This window comes from Dunckerocampus dactyliophorus, chromosome 4 (assembly GCF_027744805.1).
Source record: "Dunckerocampus dactyliophorus isolate RoL2022-P2 chromosome 4, RoL_Ddac_1.1, whole genome shotgun sequence".
Classification (NCBI taxonomy): domain Eukaryota; kingdom Metazoa; phylum Chordata; class Actinopteri; order Syngnathiformes; family Syngnathidae; genus Dunckerocampus; species Dunckerocampus dactyliophorus.
In genome coordinates this window covers 7,698,565-7,716,403 of record NC_072822.1, presented here as the reverse complement: position 1 = coordinate 7,716,403, position 17,839 = coordinate 7,698,565, and the positions used below count along the sequence as shown (strand labels likewise).

The window sequence follows — 17,839 nt, the reverse complement described above, 5'->3', positions numbered from 1 at the left end:
TGTCAGGAGTAAAGAGGATATGAAATTAATTTTCCCTGACTTCTCACTGGCAGATAACATGTTAAAAGTCTATGATGAGGTGAAATATTTGGGCCATTATATATCCGCTGACCTGACAGATGATAGAGACATTTATAGACAGTGTTGTATGCAATATGCACAAGCTAATATGCTTGTTCGTAAGTTTTCTATGTGTTCAGTATCTGTTAAAACTGCACTTTTTAAAGCATATTGTACTCCTAGGTATACTGCCCACTTGTGGCAGCATTATAAAAAAATCAGTATACATAAGCTTCAGGTGGCATACAATGATGGCATGAGGATGCTGCTTAAGGTGCCCCGCTGGACTAGTGCCAGTCAAATGTTTGTCCAGGCTGCTGTGCCAACTTGTGCTGCTGTGTTACGAAACCTCATGTACAGATGTATGTGTAGGTTAACATCCTCTGCAAACAGCATCATATGTGTACTGACCAACCCTGTACAAAGCTCAGTCAGGTTCTTTTCTAGCTTGTGGAAACACTGGCGCCTTAATTTATATAGCAAGAGATAGCCATTTTTAATTTTTCTTTTTTGTTTGTGTGTTTCTGTTTTGTTTTTCATTGTTCTATGGACCATGCATGTGTCTGAAATAAAGTTGATGATGATGATGATGATGATGACTGTATATGTATACACATACATGTAGTACCTATATCATTGGTAATATTACCTTTTCCCCTACTTAAGAACAATTCGACTTACGAACGGTTGTCTGGAACCAATTGTGTTCGTTAGTTGGGGACCTAGTGTATAGAGTTGTCCATCGCTCCCTCACTCTATCGCGGTTTAAAAATTAATTAATTGATAAATGGCCGCTGTTTCGTTGTTGACTACAGCCTATTATTGGTCGAAATATGCATATTTAGCAAATTAGACATATTCTTGGCCTAAATTAAGCATTTTCAAGCATAAAAATGACTAAATGAACTAAAATACAATGCAGTTTAAGGGATTAAAGGACAACTGTGGCCTACACTGGCCACTAGGTGTCACTAATAACACGCACCAGACTTAATCGACAACAACAACTATTGCAGATTTGGCCGTACTCCAGCTAAAATTTAAATCTGAATCCACGACATCACTTGCTGTCCACATGCCAGGCAGACATTTTTTGAAACACACATGAGCAAGAGTTTTATTTATGGCTTATTTTCTGACTACATCCAGATTATTGGGTAATATGATTGTAGAGGTGACTACAGGGGTGTTATTCTATTTCTAGAGTGCTCTAATAATATTAAACAATGTACGTAGACAGGTCGTAAACAGGTTTCTTATACTCTAACTGCCAAAAATATTTGATTTATAAATACAGAATGCTCCTTTCCGGAAATTCATTTTTCTCAGTCGATAATAATCATCGTGGTCTGGAACCAATTAACCACAATAAACGAGGGATTACTGTACAGGAGTTAAGGTGTGAGTTATCTGACATCTACATGTGGATGATTTTAGACATCACAGGCGTCAACAAACTATATTAAGTGGCATCCTCCTTTCACCTCTGCTGTCAATCAGTCTATCCTCGCATGCATTGGGTTATGTCATAAAGTCGACTTGTCTACCATCGGCCCAAACTGCAGTTCTGCAGTGAAAGCCTCCTTTACACATACTGCAAAAAGGTTGCATCAGAGGCGTAACAGTAGATCGGATAGTGTAAGCTTGTGCCTCGGCGTCGCATGTGATGTACACAATACTTGTTGGATAATGGAAAAGGTCCCTTGTGGAATACCTTTACACGCAGGAGGCATCCCAGATCTTTTACAGATTTTTTTACAGATTTGATACTATCTCCACTGGTGGAAGATTGCAGACACGGCTTCATAAAGCCTGCATTTTGACGCCATTTTTGCTGTTTTGTGTGGACAGCACATACAGTACATGGAAAAAAGGCAGAAAAATGCCAGTTGTGTAAAAGGGGCTTAAGATGGTTTTGTTCAAAATTTGCATTGTTATATTTTTTGTCAGCTCTTCTCCTTTTGGGAACCAACCAATCAGTTTTTTTTTTTACCTGGGCTTACCTTTCTTTTTGTGGTACTCATCTTCATAGTTCTCCACCAATTCCGCCTGATAATTACGAAGCTCACTCTCATAGATTTCCACGTAGTTCTCAACCTTCTTCTTCTTGCCTTTTGTCTTCTTGGTGTCTTCATCGCTGTTCCCCTTCTCTGATGTTTTCTTCTTCTTGTCTCGCTTCTTCTTCTTCCCGTCCTCCTCATCCCCTGCTATCTGTTCCTCCTTTTTCTGCGAGTCCTTCTTGGATTTTTTATCCTTTGAGCCCATCTTGTCTTTTGCCGAAGGCCCACTTGTTGCTTTTTTGGTGGTGGTGATCACATCAGGAAGATTCCCCTCTCTTTTCTTACTGCTTGAGTAGCTGTTGTTGTCTTCATCGTCTGTGTTCTGGGAAACGTCGCTGAACTCATCCCTGCTTACGTCTTTGTTTTTCTTCTTCTTAGCCTTTTCTTGAACTTTTTCGGACTTGTTGCTGCTTCTCACATTGCTACCAAATGTGTCAGAGCTGTAGTCTTCTTCGTCACTGTCCTTCTGCTTCTTCTTTTTCTTCCGTTCTCCAGCATCCTCAATCACCTGCTGCCTTTTCTTCTTCGGCTCCTGTTGCTGATCCCCAGAGTCCTCGTCATCCACATCTTTGGTTTCCTCCTCCACACTCTGACTTGCTTTTTTCTTTTTAGCGGGCATCTTTAATTTATTTACTACCCTGAAACTGATTCCCGTGTGTTCTGGTGAAACTTGATTAAACTGACCCCTGACAGCACAGAAGTGACCCACAGGTCTGCAGGTCCTTCAGCTTTCTATACTGGCGTTGTGTTGGTAGACACGGGGAAGCTCCCCTCTCTCCATAACAACACATGCTCTGACCTCATTTAAAATGATAATCTACCTCTCAACTGACAAGGAAAGACCACCCCCCTCCATAGGTGTTAAGAGACAAGACAGAAAATGACATGAGACAAGGAATGCATAACAATGAATGAATGTGCAAAATTATATAAAAAAAAAGACAACATACAGCTCAAGCGTGTACTATGGGAGTCCATTTCCACCACTGAAAGAAAAAAAAATATCCCAATGGTAAGTCATAATTAAGTAAGCCATGTGAATTGTAACATGAATCATTCATTGAAAACTGTATGCATGTTCGAAATTAATTAAACCAGAACCAGAACCATTATGAGATTAAAGTCGAAATTATCACATAAGAAAGTCATAATAACAAGATTAAAAGTGTAAATTACGAGATAACGAGTCATGATTTTGAGATAGGAAAGTCATAATTTTGAGATAATAAGTCCAAATTGTGAGATGAAAAGACATAATTATGATACACACTGCGCATGCGCCAAGTGCCATGTGACGAAAGCGCCTGTAAAGAAGGCCGCACATGCGCAGTTTTTCATCTCATAATTACTATTTAATTACTGTTTATCTCATATTTCGACTTTCTATCTCATAATTATGACTTTCCATTGGGATATTTTTTTCTTTCAGTGGCGGAAACGGGCTTCCAAAGTGAACTGATTTTAAGCTGTATATACAGTATAGTGTACTGTATATACAGCTTAAAATCAGTAACAATCAATAACCTTGATACAACACTTGCTGATGGACTTAAGTCCTCATTGTTTGTTTTCAAACTATTTTAACTCACAAATAGTAACAAATAACATTTGAACATACCAAAGTGCATGACTTATTTCTTCTGATTACATTGCTAGTGACAATGCTAGCTAACCAATTTAGCTAGCATCACGTTTAGCTCAATAGTTGCAACTTAATTCGGTGATTCACAGGTAAACATTGTTATTTTGTGAATTTGATCAGTTCGTGTCTCTTTGGGTTACCTGTCGTTGGTAAAAGTCTATCATTGTTGCAGTCTTCTTAGCTTCTTGACGTTATCGGAACCATTTAAAAAAATAAATCTTTAATAAAATGCTGCAATCGTATCCTTAAGCTTTTGTTGCCACCTACCGGCCATGCGGTGGATGTCAGTCAAGGGACGGACTTAAGCCGGAAATGTTAAAACCTAAGTTACATTTTTCATAAAAAGGACAAAATCATCCACACAAGTACACGATAAATAAACATTTAAGCAAAACAATACATAATTTACAAGTGAGGAATAAAATTATTACGTTAACATTTGTCGCCATCATTAGGCTGAAAACGGAATTACAACGGCGGAGAACCTATAGCTAGAACCGGAAGTGATTTTTTTTGTACTTTTATTGCAGAGTAGTACAGAATATATAATACAGGACAATATTATGTAGTTTTACAGAACAGCATCACTATCATAAAAAAGTAAATGTAAAGATATTGAACACAATCCAGACAGAAACATGACAGAAAAAAAGGTATCGAAGTATAAACATGTGCGAGGGATGAGTCTCAAAAAAACAACAAAAAAAAACCCAAAACATAATTTATCACTTATTAAGTTTGCCTTCGATTGGAATTGTTTTCGGAAGTGAAAGGTATGTGTTTACATTTTTTTGCTAACCATATCATATAATAATTTCATCAACAGTTTTATTTAGTCAACTAAATATTAATAGCGGAGAATTTGAGAGAAGACAGAGCTCCTCTACTGTGTAAGACTATTTATTCAGTTCTCTTTATTGGCAGTAGGAGGAGACATCTTAATGCTGATAGTGTGTCTGGGTGATGAGTGCTTGCATGATTTTGTCTTTCTTATCTTCATTCTTGCTCTCCTCTGGTTGGTATTTTTTTTAAAATTTAGAACAATGTCTCAATTAACTTGTTTTTGTCATTGCTTGTATGTTGAATCTTAGCAAGAGTTCATTGATTTATACAGTTTACCTGTCCAAAGATTATGCATGTGCTCAGTTTCACTATCCTAATCGATGCAGCAAAATGCTTTATGTTTGAATTCCAAAGTACACATGAAGACAAATACGGTAACCAAATAAATGTTAAAAGGGAGTCCCAGGTCAGTCAGTTTGGGTGGTACTCAAAGAGAAATTCTACAGATCAGGTATCTTGTGTTTACAAAATACTTTTTTGTAATCTTTCAAGATGATTTTGTCTGATGACTTTCAGATGTATGGGCAGGAAGGGAAACATTTAGGACAACAGAGGAGCAGATAGGCCACAGTGGACACGAAACTTCACACACAACGATTATCTGCAACTTGTTTGAACAGAGGTTTAAAAGGGCTGTTATCTTTGAGATTGTCCGAGTGTTCAACCCAAGATCCTTGCCAGGGTTTTGCTAGTTTGACAGCGTTGCAGCCACACAACACACAGTGTAACATTCTTAACTGGCCAACAAGCGTAAAAAGAAGATAGGCCCTGTTAATACGTATTAAACGTCAAAACAGTAAAATTTCTTCTTTTAACACTGATGATGAATGACACACTTTTCATTTTTAAACATTTGTATTAGTGTAAAGCCTACGTTTGTCACAGGGGGGTACGTGAATAAAAATGAAAAACAATTAGCGCCTAACACTCACAATTATGAGAGCGCCTGGACGCCTTACAGTGCAAGGACAACAGAACAGAAAGGAGACAAAGCATGAAGTTGTTCATTGTTCTGTGTGCATTATATGAACAAAGAACAACAAATATGTAAGTAAGTTTGATGATTATTTGGTGCATCAAGAGTGTTTAATTGGTGCCCCAATCCCGGTGCAGCGGTGAAGACCTGTCACTGTGAATGGGTGTTCCCCCAAAAATGAGGCTTTATTGTTGGTTGTATGTATTTTTGTACTTCGGATACTGTTTCATCATGATTGTTAAACAATTTTGTATGAAATTAATATGCAGACTTAAACCATAACCAACCTGAGTTGACAAAAAAGTGAAGCTCAAATTCAACCCATTCAAACAGAAGAATGCCAACATTAAATGGGAATAAAAGATAAGTAGGTTGATTAGTTATCTATTTATCAGTGCTCCTGTGAAACTTTATCAATATGTCACCATGCAAAATACACATTTTGACAATAGAATTAATTATGTTCAATATTTCAAGTTCAGATAAAAAGGTTTATGTTTTTTAGGTGTGCAGGAGTAGGGGGTGTTTGGCTTCAGGTCCAATGTCTGAAGGGGTACACGGCCGTAAAAAGTTAGGGGACCACTGGTGTAAAGTAACCATTGTAAAATGCAAAGACAATAAAACACTCTGTTTGAAGTGACGCATATGACGCTGCCATCTTACTGCTTTGAATGTAAAGTACGACAAATTCTATGAGAACGTCGTGTGACAACATTGCTGCTGCTCCTCCAAGACACTTTGCAAAATAGATCTCAAAACAAACACTGCAGGGTCTAACAGTTCACAGCGGACGCACAGAAGGAAATGAAGAGGACGTAAACGGCCGCAGCAGGATATGTGAAAAGAAACACAGTCACTGTCATCTTGGCCAGCCAAGAGCCCCAAGGTCCACAATTGTGGTCCAATTATGTTTGGACAAGAGGATCAGATCACGGTGAAACCTAAACACTGATTTATTTGACAAGACCAAGGTGGCTTGCTTCTTCTCACAGTGACATGTTTGTGTGCTGCTTACGTAACAAGCTGAGGTCAACACTGGTGTTGATTTTTAGATTAGTAGGGACAACAGGTGACAGTGGAGATGACATCATACATTACATTACTTGATGTTATGTAAATCATACAATAAAACCCTGCATCTTAACTTTCCTAAAGCGATGATGTTGATGTTGAATTCAAATGTTTCGAATTTTCCTGATGAGAAAATCAGTCAGTATCTGGTGTGAGCACCATTTGCCTCAAATACCAGGAATTATACAGATCCTTGCAACTTGGGGCTGTGCATGATCATGCTGCACCACAAGGTGGATGACTGGTCGTCACAATATCTCCGTGCCTTCAAAATGTCATCAATAAAATGCACCTTCGTTTGTTGTTCATAACAAATGACTGCCCATATCATAACTCCATCTGCAACACACCACTTAGCTAGCTACTGTATACAATATATGCACGGGGAGTCGTTGTTTATACTTTGAGCATCCCATTGGAGTGTACTCTTCCTGCTCCAACACATCATAGGTTGGGATTCAAAGTTGATGTTTTGAAAAGCAGGATTGTAACAAACATTCATATCAAATTTCCACACTTGTAAGAGTTAGTATCTATTTAATTTCTTGATTTATCTCCTTCTTTCAGCTTCTTCCTGTTGTGTCCTGCTTTCTAATTAAACTAGGAGATATGAGAACTTCAAGGGTTGATTTTTTCCAAAGCAATAAGTCTTCTGCCAGCTGGGGTTATCCAATATTTATTTTACCAAAGCGCTTCTTTTATTCATGCAAAGTATTTTATGAGGTTTTGGATACCCTTATGATGGAATAATTATTGATGCAGTGTGGCCTTGAGCGGTCAGTGTCAGGAAAGGTGAACTGCAGGGAAACAATGATACTTCAGTTCCAGAGAAAGTCAAGTTGCTGGTTTATTATGTGATTGTTTTAGATGATTCACTGTAAAACCTCACAACACAAATTGCATAATAGCTATTTTGTAGAAGCAATGTACAAGATCATAATTTTTTTTTGGTCACGTCACAAAATTTGTGACATCCCCATCAGCAGTGTAGTACATTAACAGCGACTTACCCCCCACTTGGTCTCCAAAGTGCAGTTCTGCTCGGATTTTGGTGATGAACGTACTTCCGCTTAGTTGCTGGAGACAATGAAGAGTTTGGCTTCTCAAAACAATATACGTTGAAGAGACTAATACATTTGCATCACAAAAATGCCTTCTCAAAAAAATCACACCTCACAAAATGCTTTGCGTGATACAGTATTTGTCTCTCGCAGTATTCCTGCACAGTCGCCCGCGCGTTCATGTGTATGTGATGAGGTCATTCGCATCTTCTTCCGCTGTGGAACACCTACGTGAACCAGAAAACAAAAAGAAAAACAAATTAGGATTACACCACCCGGAAGGGGATTGTACCCCCGTTAAACCCTCATTGAAATATTTGTTGGACTCCTGTAGTTCCTTCTATCTGGTATTTGCATGCTTGGCGACTTCTGCATGCACGATGTGGGAGCGCACACACTCCGCTAAAACCTAAACTATGAGACATCGTACTATTTTCTAAGGCACAGTACTTCATGATAATGAAGTGACACTTTTTGTCGGCCACCGTACTTGTCCCTTTAGATTCAGAATTCACATAATTTGGCTATTTTATTGCTAAATTGTACCCCATTTATATCCGTACTGGTTTCACTTAAAGCAAAAGCACTTAAAGCAAACACTGTAAAGAGTGGGCTGCACGCTGTCCTAGTGGTTACCATGTTGACCACACAGTCAGGAGATGTGGAAGATGTGGGTTCGAATCTCCGCTCGGACATCTCTGTGTGGAGTTTGCATGTTCTCCCCGTGCGTGCGTAGGTTTTCTCCGCGTACTCTGGTCTCCTCCCACATTCCAAAAACATGCATGTTAGCTTAATTGGCGACTCTAAATTGTCCGTATGTATGAATGTGAGTGTGAATGGTTGTTTGTCTATACCTGTATGTGACTGCGATTGGCTGGCAACCAGTCCAGGGTGTACCCCGCCTCTCGCCCAAAGTCAGCTGGGATAGGCTCCAGCATACACCAGTGACCCTAGTGAGGATAAGCGGCATAGAAAACGGATGGATGGAGGTGTACATAGTTCATCATTTGTTGCAAGACACTCACCTGTGTGGTGCAGTTCACCTTCAAGTGATGCGTCATGTTTGGTATGTCCTGGTTTTACAGTGCGGATGATGTCGTCACTGACATCATCAGACCGTACCATGCATTTTTATTTGTTTTCTGGTGATTTCATATTTAGTGAGGGAAGGGAAATACTGTGCTTGTGTGGATGGGTGTATTATGATATTCATAGGGTCCTTCCATGGTATACTGTAATGTAAAGCAGCACTGATGATATCCAGTTTGTTGAGTGTTTATAATGGTAGATATGGTTTGTGGCCCAATCTTTTGGCTATATTTGGTCATTCTTGTCAGGATTGTGTGCTGCGGTACTGCCTTCTACTGCTTCTCTGTTGCAGCACACTCCTGAGCACCCTGATTGCTGATCATCTTCACCTGTGCCTGATTAGTTGTTCTATTTAAGCTGTGTGCTTACTCACATCCAGTGCCAGATTGTCCCTTTGCTACACCCTGTTCAGCTCCTTCCAGCTTGTCCTTGTGCATTGTGTTTTGGCTTTCTGACCCTCGCTCGGCTTCCCTGTAAGTACCTACCTGCCTGCTTGACGTCTTCAGCAGTAGCTGTATTTTTGGTACTTTCTGCTAGTTTTTTGTTAGCAGCTCTTTTCGTTACTTGTTTGTATTTTTCCCTGCTCAGCTCACCTTGCAAGCAGTGTTTTTTTGTTACTATTTCCCGCGACTAGGTCCGGATGTATTTTTGTTGTACTTTGTTTCTTGTGTTGTTTTTGGTACCCTTTTGTTGTCCATTTTTGTATTAAAGACTTTTTCTGTTTCACTTATCCGACTCTGCATTTTTGGATTCCTGTCTCACGGCCTTGGCCGTTCATAACAGAACAATCTGGCCAAACATGGAATCCGCAGAGTTCGCACATATCAAGGCCGCATTATCCCAACAAGGTGCGCTTGTCGGCAGCCATGAGCAATCCCTCCGGGGAGTTATGGAGTCCCTGGCTGCCCTCGCCACTAGCATTAGTGCTATTGAGCAGCATCTGGGACTTGGCGCTCACCCAGGACAGTCGGAGGGTGCAGCTCCCTCATCAGAGGTTGTTCGAATCGCACCTGCTGCCAGCAGCAGTAATAGTCGCGAGCCTAGCCTCCCACCCCCCCCACGCTTTTCGGGGGAATCTATGGATTGCAGACAATTTTTACACCAGTGTACCCTGATTTTTGACCAACAACCCAGCACTTACTATTCCGACCAGGCCAAGATAGCGTTTATAATGAGCTTACTTACTGATAAAGCAGCAGCGTGGGCTATAGCGGTGAGCAAAGCTAAGCCGGAGTTGCGCACCTCCTATTCCGTCTTTTTGGAGGAGCTACGACAGGTCTTCGATCACCCTATCCGTAGTAGGGAGGCCGGTAACCAATTGTTGGACCTACGACAGGGCAAACGCTCGGTAGCGGCTTTTTCGGTGGACTTTAGGGTGCTGGCGGCAGAAAGCCGATATGACGAGGAGGCGCTCCGCGGAATATTTCGCAAGGCTCTTGACGAGCGGATTAAGGATGAACTGGCGGTGAGGGAGTTCACCACCACGCTCAACGAGCTTATCGACCTAGCCATACGGCTGGATAATCGCCTCCGGGAACGTGATCGGGAACGGAGTGAGGGACTACCTGCAGGATCAGCCAAGAACCACCGTCAGGAGACTCGGCTGATACCACTAACACCTGGAACCAGCGGAACAGAGGGAGTCCCATCTACGGCGGCCACCGAGGATTTTGCGGAACCGATGCAACTGGGGGGAAGACGCCTGTCTGCTGCAGAGAGGTCACGCAGGCTACGACTCCGCCTTTGCCTGTACTGCGGCGAGCCCAACCACACCATCAGCAGATGTCCAGCGCGCCCGACACGCCGCTCCGGATTCCCTCCTGACGTCATTAAGGAGACGGGAGCAGGATCGACCTCCGTATCCAAGTTAAGGGAGAGTCAGCCTGCTCAGGGCCATTGTGAGTATGCTGAGATGCCTCCGGCGTCGGCTCCAACTCCAGCAGTCTTTAAGAGACTACAGGTGACGGGACTCATTACGGGAGGGGGCGTCAATGTTCAGGTTTCCGCATTAGTAGATTCGGGGGCGGATGATTGCTTTATTGACTCTAATTTTGTTAAGAAACATGGCATTCAGGGGGTTGAGTTGAGGGACCATAAGGAGGTCCACTCACTGGATGGACGTCCCTTGGCGGTAGTCACTCATAGAACCGTTCCGTTATCCCTTCAGTTGTCCGGCAACCACCATGAGTCCATTAGTTTTTTTATCGCTCCGTCTCAATCCGCACCCGTAGTTTTGGGTCTCACTTGGCTGCAAATTCATAACCCGATGGTGGATTGGACGAGGGGACAGATAATCAATTGGAGTAGCCATTGTTTTGCTAATTGCTTACGTTCCGCGGTACCCACAGTTTCTGGTAAGCCTAACAGCCCTGAGAATATTGACGTTACCGGTGTTCCTGACATCTATCATGATCTCCGCATGGTTTTTAGCAAGGATAGAGCTCAGAGTTTACCCCCCCATCGTCCATATGACTGCGCTATCGAACTCCTCCCGGGAGCACCGTTACCCAATGCTAGACTTTATAGCATCTCTGGACCCGAGCAACTTGCTCTCAAGGAATACATTGCGTCCTCTCTGGCTGCCGGACTTATTCGCCCCTCGTCCTCTCCACTGGGGGCCGGTTTTTTCTTCGTCGAAAAGAAAGATAAGTCGCTGCGGCCTTGTATTGATTTTCGCGGCCTTAATGACATTACCGTTAAGAACCGTTACCCGCTTCCTCTCATGGACTCCGCCTTTTCGTCCCTTCATTCGGCCAAGATTTTTTCCAAACTCGACCTTAGGAATGCTTACCACTTGGTTCGTATTAGAGAGGGGGACGAGTGGAAGACGGCCTTTAATACACCGCTCGGTCACTTCGAGTACCTCGTTATGCCCTTCGGCCTCACCAATGCACCCGCTGTATTCCAGAGTTTAATAAATGATATTCTTAGGGATATGATTAACCACTGCTGCTTTGTTTATCTAGATGACATCCTGATCTTTTCTAATTCCCTTCAGGAGCATGTCCAGCACGTACGCTGCATCCTTCAGCGGTTGTTGGAGAATCGCCTTTTTGTCAAAGCGGAGAAGTGCGAGTTTCATACCACATCTGTGTCCTTTTTAGGGTTTATAGTGGAGAAGGACAAGTTAAGAGCCGATCCCGCCAAGATCCAGGCGGTGGTCGATTGGCCTTCTCCCAAATCAAGGAAGCACTTGCAGAGGTTCTTGGGGTTCGCGAACTTCTACCGGAAGTTCATTCGTAATTTCAGCATAAAGGCAGAACCTCTGACAAGGCTTACATCAGTAAAAGTTCCCTTTGTTTGGTCTCCTGAAGCTGAGAAAGCGTTTACCAAGCTTAAAACACTGTTTACGTCTGCCCCTGTCCTTACTCACCCTGATCCTGCCTTGCAGTTTATCGTTGAGGTTGATGCCTCGGATACGGGAGTGGGGGCGGTCCTATCCCAGCGCTCACCAGTCGACCAGAAGCTGCACCCGTGTGCCTTTTTCTCACGTCGCCTCACCTCGGCAGAGAGAAATTATGATGTGGGTAATCGGGAACTGCTGGCCATTGTGCTTGCGCTGCGGGAGTGGAGACATTGGCTGGAGGGTGCAGCCCAGCCGTTGGTAGTTATTACGGACCACAAGAACTTGGCATATATACGCTCAGCGCACAGACTCAACTCTCGCCAAGCCAGATGGTCACTGTTCTTAACAAGGTTTAATTTCTCTATCACTTACAGACCTGGATCACGGAATATTAAGCCTGATGCATTATCAAGGATCTTTTCCCCGGTGGAGTCGAACTCACCACCGGAGACCATCGTACCTGTCGCCCGGATACTCGGCGCTCTCCAGTGGGAGGTGGAGAGGAGGGTCTCTGAGGCGGCGGAGGAGACGGAACTACCAGAGGGGTGCCCTGAGGGGAAATTGTTTGTTCCTGAACGACTCAGATCCGAGGTGCTGCTGTGGGGTCACTCGTCGAAGATTGCCTGCCACCCGGGGATTCGACGAACCCTATTCCTGGTCTCCCAAAGGTTCTGGTGGCCTACCATGACAGCCGACGTTAAGAAGTTTGTCGCCGCCTGCTCCGTCTGCGCCAGAGGTAAAGCTTCCCATCGCCCTCCTGCCGGTTTGCTTCAGCCGTTACCTGTCCCTGGTCGGCCATGGTCCCACATCGCAATGGACTTCATCACTGGATTACCCTCGTCATATGGCCGGACCGTCATACTCAATATCGTAGACAGGTTTTCTAAGATGGCGCATTTTGTGTCGCTCCCTAAGTTGCCCACGGCCCTGGAAACAGCTAAACTGTTGGTGAGGCACGTTTTTCGCCTACACGGGATACCTAGACATTGTTTCGGACAGAGGGCCTCAGTTTGCGTCAAGAGTTTGGCGGGCATTTAATAAGGCATTGGGGGCGACCGTTAGTCTCTCTTCTGGATACCACCCACAGTCCAACGGCCAGACGGAGCGGGCCAATCAGGACTTGGAAGCAGCACTTAGGTGCGTTTGTCATCGACACCCCTCCTCCTGGTCAACCCACCTCCCTTGGATCGAGTATGCCCACAACTCGTTACCCTGCTCGGCGACAGGTATGTCACCCTTCAAGACTGTGTTTGGTTACCAGCCCCCGCTTTTTCCCTCCCAGGAAGCAGAGATTACCGTCCCGGCTGTTCACGTACACCTTCGACGCGCCCGACGCATTTGGCGAGAGACCCGGGCTGCATTAACACGAACAGCAGAACACAACCGTCGGATTGCTGACAGGCACCGGGTTCCCGCACCTGATTACCAGCCTGGGATGGAGGTATGGCTGTCTTCTAAAGACCTTCCGCTGGCAGGGACCTCTCGGAAGCTGGCTCCAAGGTTCGTGGGACCTTACAAGATCAAAACAATAGTCAACAAGTCAGCTGTCAAGCTGGAGCTTCCACCGGCTCTTAAAGTCCACCCAGTCTTCCACGTCTCCTGCATCAAGCCTGTCGCTACCAGTCCACTGTGCCCTTCGGTCGAGGCTCCACCCCCGCCCCGCATCATCGACGGCCAGCCCGCGTATACGGTGAGAGCCCTATTAGATTCGAGAAGAAGGGGGAGGGGGGTGCAGTATTTGGTCGACTGGGAGGGATATGGACCAGAAGAGCGCTCCTGGGTCGCCTGCTCCCGTATCCTGGATCCCTCCCTCATTTCCGACTTCCACTCCGCTCACCCCAATAAACCAGGTAGGCCGCCAGGGGGCGTCTTATAAAAGGGGGGGATACTGTCAGGATTGTGTGCTGCGGTACTGCCTTCTACTGCTTCTCTGTTGCAGCACACTCCTGAGCACCCTGATTGCTGATCATCTTCACCTGTGCCTGATTAGTTGTTCTATTTAAGCTGTGTGCTTACTCACATCCAGTGCCAGATTGTCCCTTTGCTACACCCTGTTCAGCTCCTTCCAGCTTGTCCTTGTGCATTGTGTTTTGGCTTTCTGACCCTCGCTCGGCTTCCCTGTAAGTACCTACCTGCCTGCTTGACGTCTTCAGCAGTAGCTGTATTTTTGGTACTTTCTGCTAGTTTTTTGTTAGCAGCTCTTTTCGTTACTTGTTTGTATTTTTCCCTGCTCAGCTCACCTTGCAAGCAGTGTTTTTTTGTTACTATTTCCCGCGACTAGGTCCGGATGTATTTTTGTTGTACTTTGTTTCTTGTGTTTTTGGTACCCTTTTGTTGTCCATTTTTGTATTAAAGACTTTTTCTGTTTCACTTATCCGACTCTGCATTTTTGGATTCCTGTCTCACGGCCTTGGCCGTTCATAACAATTCTGGGTAGTATCGAGAGCCCTATAAAGGAGCAGCAGGGGTTAGATAGCGCGGACCTTTTTTTTTGTTAGTTTTTTTCCCCTTATTCTTGCACGTGTGTGAGGCCACCCTGTCCATAAACACGCCACACAGTGAGAAACTGTAAGCCTGCCATTGTAATTTTTCCCGCCCTCGGACACCACACTGCAACAGCAACTAAGAATGTTAAAAAGTGAGCTGCAAAAGGCACATCTGATTATCAGTTAACGGTGTTTAACTTCTTTTTACACTTGTACAGGAGTTAAGAATGTTACTTAGAGTACACCCTGTGCAGTTAAGAAGGCTTTTATGATGGTGACAGCTTGCCCCAAGGACATATTATATCTATTTCCATTGTTTCCTTTGGGAAAAATGACCCCCTGCAACAGATTGTGATATTCCTCTGTAATCAGAAATGGACTTTAAGGATTCTGATTATTATTATGATAATATTGCCTCAAATGGCCGCAGCTTTCACATGACAACTTTTCCTCATAGATGAACATAAACAGCTCACATTCCCCTGACATAACCTTCAATATTTGTGGAGTGTTTTTGATGTCATACCAAGGAGATAATGAGTGCCTTTTGTAGAGTAACAAGACCAAGCCCTCCGTATGTGAGTCAGTCCACTTAGCTCTCTTGTTGCAGCTTGTGTAAGAACACTGCAAGTGGTACCAGCTTCTCTGGGTGTTCTGGCTCCGCTGCTCTGTACAATAGTGGCGAATGAATCCACTACATAGACCTTGACTCCACATCTGCACGTTCTCACACGTGTGACGTCTGTGGCGGCGACATCTGATAGGGCGTGTGTGCCTCGCGAGCATGCTTGTTCTCTGCTAAAGCGCTTCCATCCATGTTGATCCACGCCAACAACAATTAGTGGTGAGGAGGCACAAGCGGAAGAAACCTGAGCTTTCAAACGCACACATGGAAATTATGATTAACAGAATGCATCTTTTCCAGTAGTTTGACAATAATTGGCTCTTTGGATAACCCAGGAATGTACTACCATGAAGGAAGTGGTTATATTAACATTTCACAATGACATAAAATGAAGGATTTACAGCTAATTATTGATGTTTTTCTTGGTTACTAAAGTGACACTACACTAAATTCGTATCATTGCCTTTGTGGTTCAGTGTTCCCTTGGATGTTGATGGCTCACCACTGACGAAATAGGGATGGTGAAATTAATAGCTTCGTTGATCGTTAAGAATTGTGTCAATTGTGTGGAATTGATCTTGAAGCAATTGAGACTAAATGGAGTGCTTGGCTGCAACCAGCAGAGGGGCTGTTGATTGAGCCTTAAAGGGGACCAATTAGACTAATTTTCGGATCTTTGTACTGAGTTCTGGACTCCTATAGAGCAGCTACACACGATAACCCGCACATCTTCTAGATTCTGCACCGCTTCCTGCAGTGTTTCCTTGAGTTTCCTGCCTTACGCCCAAACGGTCTGTGTAATTTACGTAATTTACTGAGATTGGTCACAATCCCAAGCACTCCCGAGGACTTCCGGACAGCTGCCGAACCCCTTTTGTCTGATTACTTACACAAAATAAACACAGTTAGGACACTGATAAATTGTTACTTACAGCTTGCTCTTCTGACTCTTCAACGTGACCAAGTAACGCTGGAAAGGCGTCGGGCTTCAGCTTCGTATTGGCCCATGTTCACGACACAACTCCAGCCACTTCTGCCTGACGCTGGCCTCTTTAGGCACACCCCGACAAGCATTTCCTGGGAGCCATTGGTTGATGTGTTAACACCATGAACAGAGCAAAGCAGAGCGGGGGTGCTGGGTATATAAGGAAGTCCAGGTTGCGATGACTTCAATGGAACTCGGTGTTAAAAAAAACAGTAAAACACAACGTGCAGAGCTGTCAAAAACTGCTTTCAGGGCTCACTTCCAAATGTGCAAACCTCAATATCTGACGCATTGGCATCGTTTAACACGGGAATACAACATTGTAACAACATTTATAGGTCAGAAAAGAGGAAAATGTAGTTAACTAGTTTGTTGCCTGCAGAAGGAAAACATGGTTCTGAAAATTCAGAAAGAGGATGTCCTGTCCCTTTACAAGTAAAACGAAAAACAGAAAAACAGTTGAAATAATTAATGCTAATTTCTCCCGTGGTTGATTAATTAAGGACATTTAGTGAAAGACACATCCCTATTAAGTGGTTAGCACACAGTCACACAGGCCACACAGTCAGGAGATCTGGAAGACCTGGGTTTGAATCTCCGTTGGGCATCTCTGTGTGGAGTTTGCATGTTCTCCCCGTGCGTGTGTGGGTTTTCTGCGGGTACTCCGGTTTCCTCCCACATTCCAAAAACATGCACGTTAGGTTAATTGGCGACTCTAAATTGTCCATAGGTATGAATGTAAGTGTGAATGGTTGTTTGTCTATATGTGCCTTGCGATTGGCTGGCTGCGTATCCTGCCTCTCGCCCGAAGTCAGCTGAGATAGGCTCCAGCATACCCCCGCCAATTAGGATAAGCGGCATAGAAAATGGATGGATGGATGGACATCCCTATTAAAAAACACTGGTGGCTAACATACACGTTTAAAACGCTTATAAAATCACCAACTTCCTGTAACTTTCAAAAGTAATATCTTATTTGAGGATGAGGACACATTTATAGTAAATTTGACAAAAAAAATGTAATCATGAATTAACATTCTTGACTGTCATACAAGTGTAAAAATAAGTTAAGAGCACTTAATAATAAAAAGTAAAATTCACCCCTAACTTTATGGTGAGAGACGATTCTCTTCGCTAAAGACTAAACGAAGCTCACTTTGTGGTGTACATTTCACTTTTCTTTCTATTGTTAGTGTCGACAACTAAGCCATATTGTGCTGACCAGCCAGGACAGAGAGTTCAAAGTGATTTTACAAGAATAAAGTCAAAATATTACAAGAAAAATGTGGTACTCTAACAAGAAAAAGTTGTAATATTACCAGGAAAAATATTGTCATTTTAGTAGCATAGTTGAAATATTAAAGAAAAAAACACTTTTTTTTTTTTAGAAGTAAAGAACATTATGAGAAACAAGCAAAACAACAAAAAAAAATTTAATTTTTGAAAAATTACCCTGCAGAAAAAGTTAGAATGTCACGAGAATAAAATCAAAATATTACAGGAATAAAGTGGTCGAGAAGAAAATTTACAAGAACAAAGTTGAAACAGTTCGAAAATGTAAAAAAAGCAACTGCAAAAATTTAAAAAACGGCTGT

The 17,839-nt window shown here is 43.3% G+C and overlaps 1 protein-coding gene across 1 annotated transcript in view; it reads right to left on the bottom strand.

The window, feature by feature from the left end:
• loxhd1b (lipoxygenase homology PLAT domains 1b) overlaps nt 1-17,541 on the bottom strand; it is a 40,317-nt gene extending 22,776 nt beyond the window's left edge. Inside the window, exons 1-5 of the mRNA XM_054772796.1 lie at nt 8,350-17,541; nt 7,825-7,940; nt 7,663-7,729; nt 3,903-7,449; nt 2,064-3,106 (exon numbers count right to left, since the gene is read on the bottom strand). Coding sequence (XP_054628771.1) covers nt 2,064-2,739 — 676 coding nt within the window. The 5' untranslated portion in view covers nt 2,740-3,106; nt 3,903-7,449; nt 7,663-7,729; nt 7,825-7,940; nt 8,350-17,541. The remainder of the gene's footprint in view (nt 1-2,063; nt 3,107-3,902; nt 7,450-7,662; nt 7,730-7,824; nt 7,941-8,349) is intronic.
• Nucleotides 17,542-17,839: the final 298 nt, after the last annotated feature.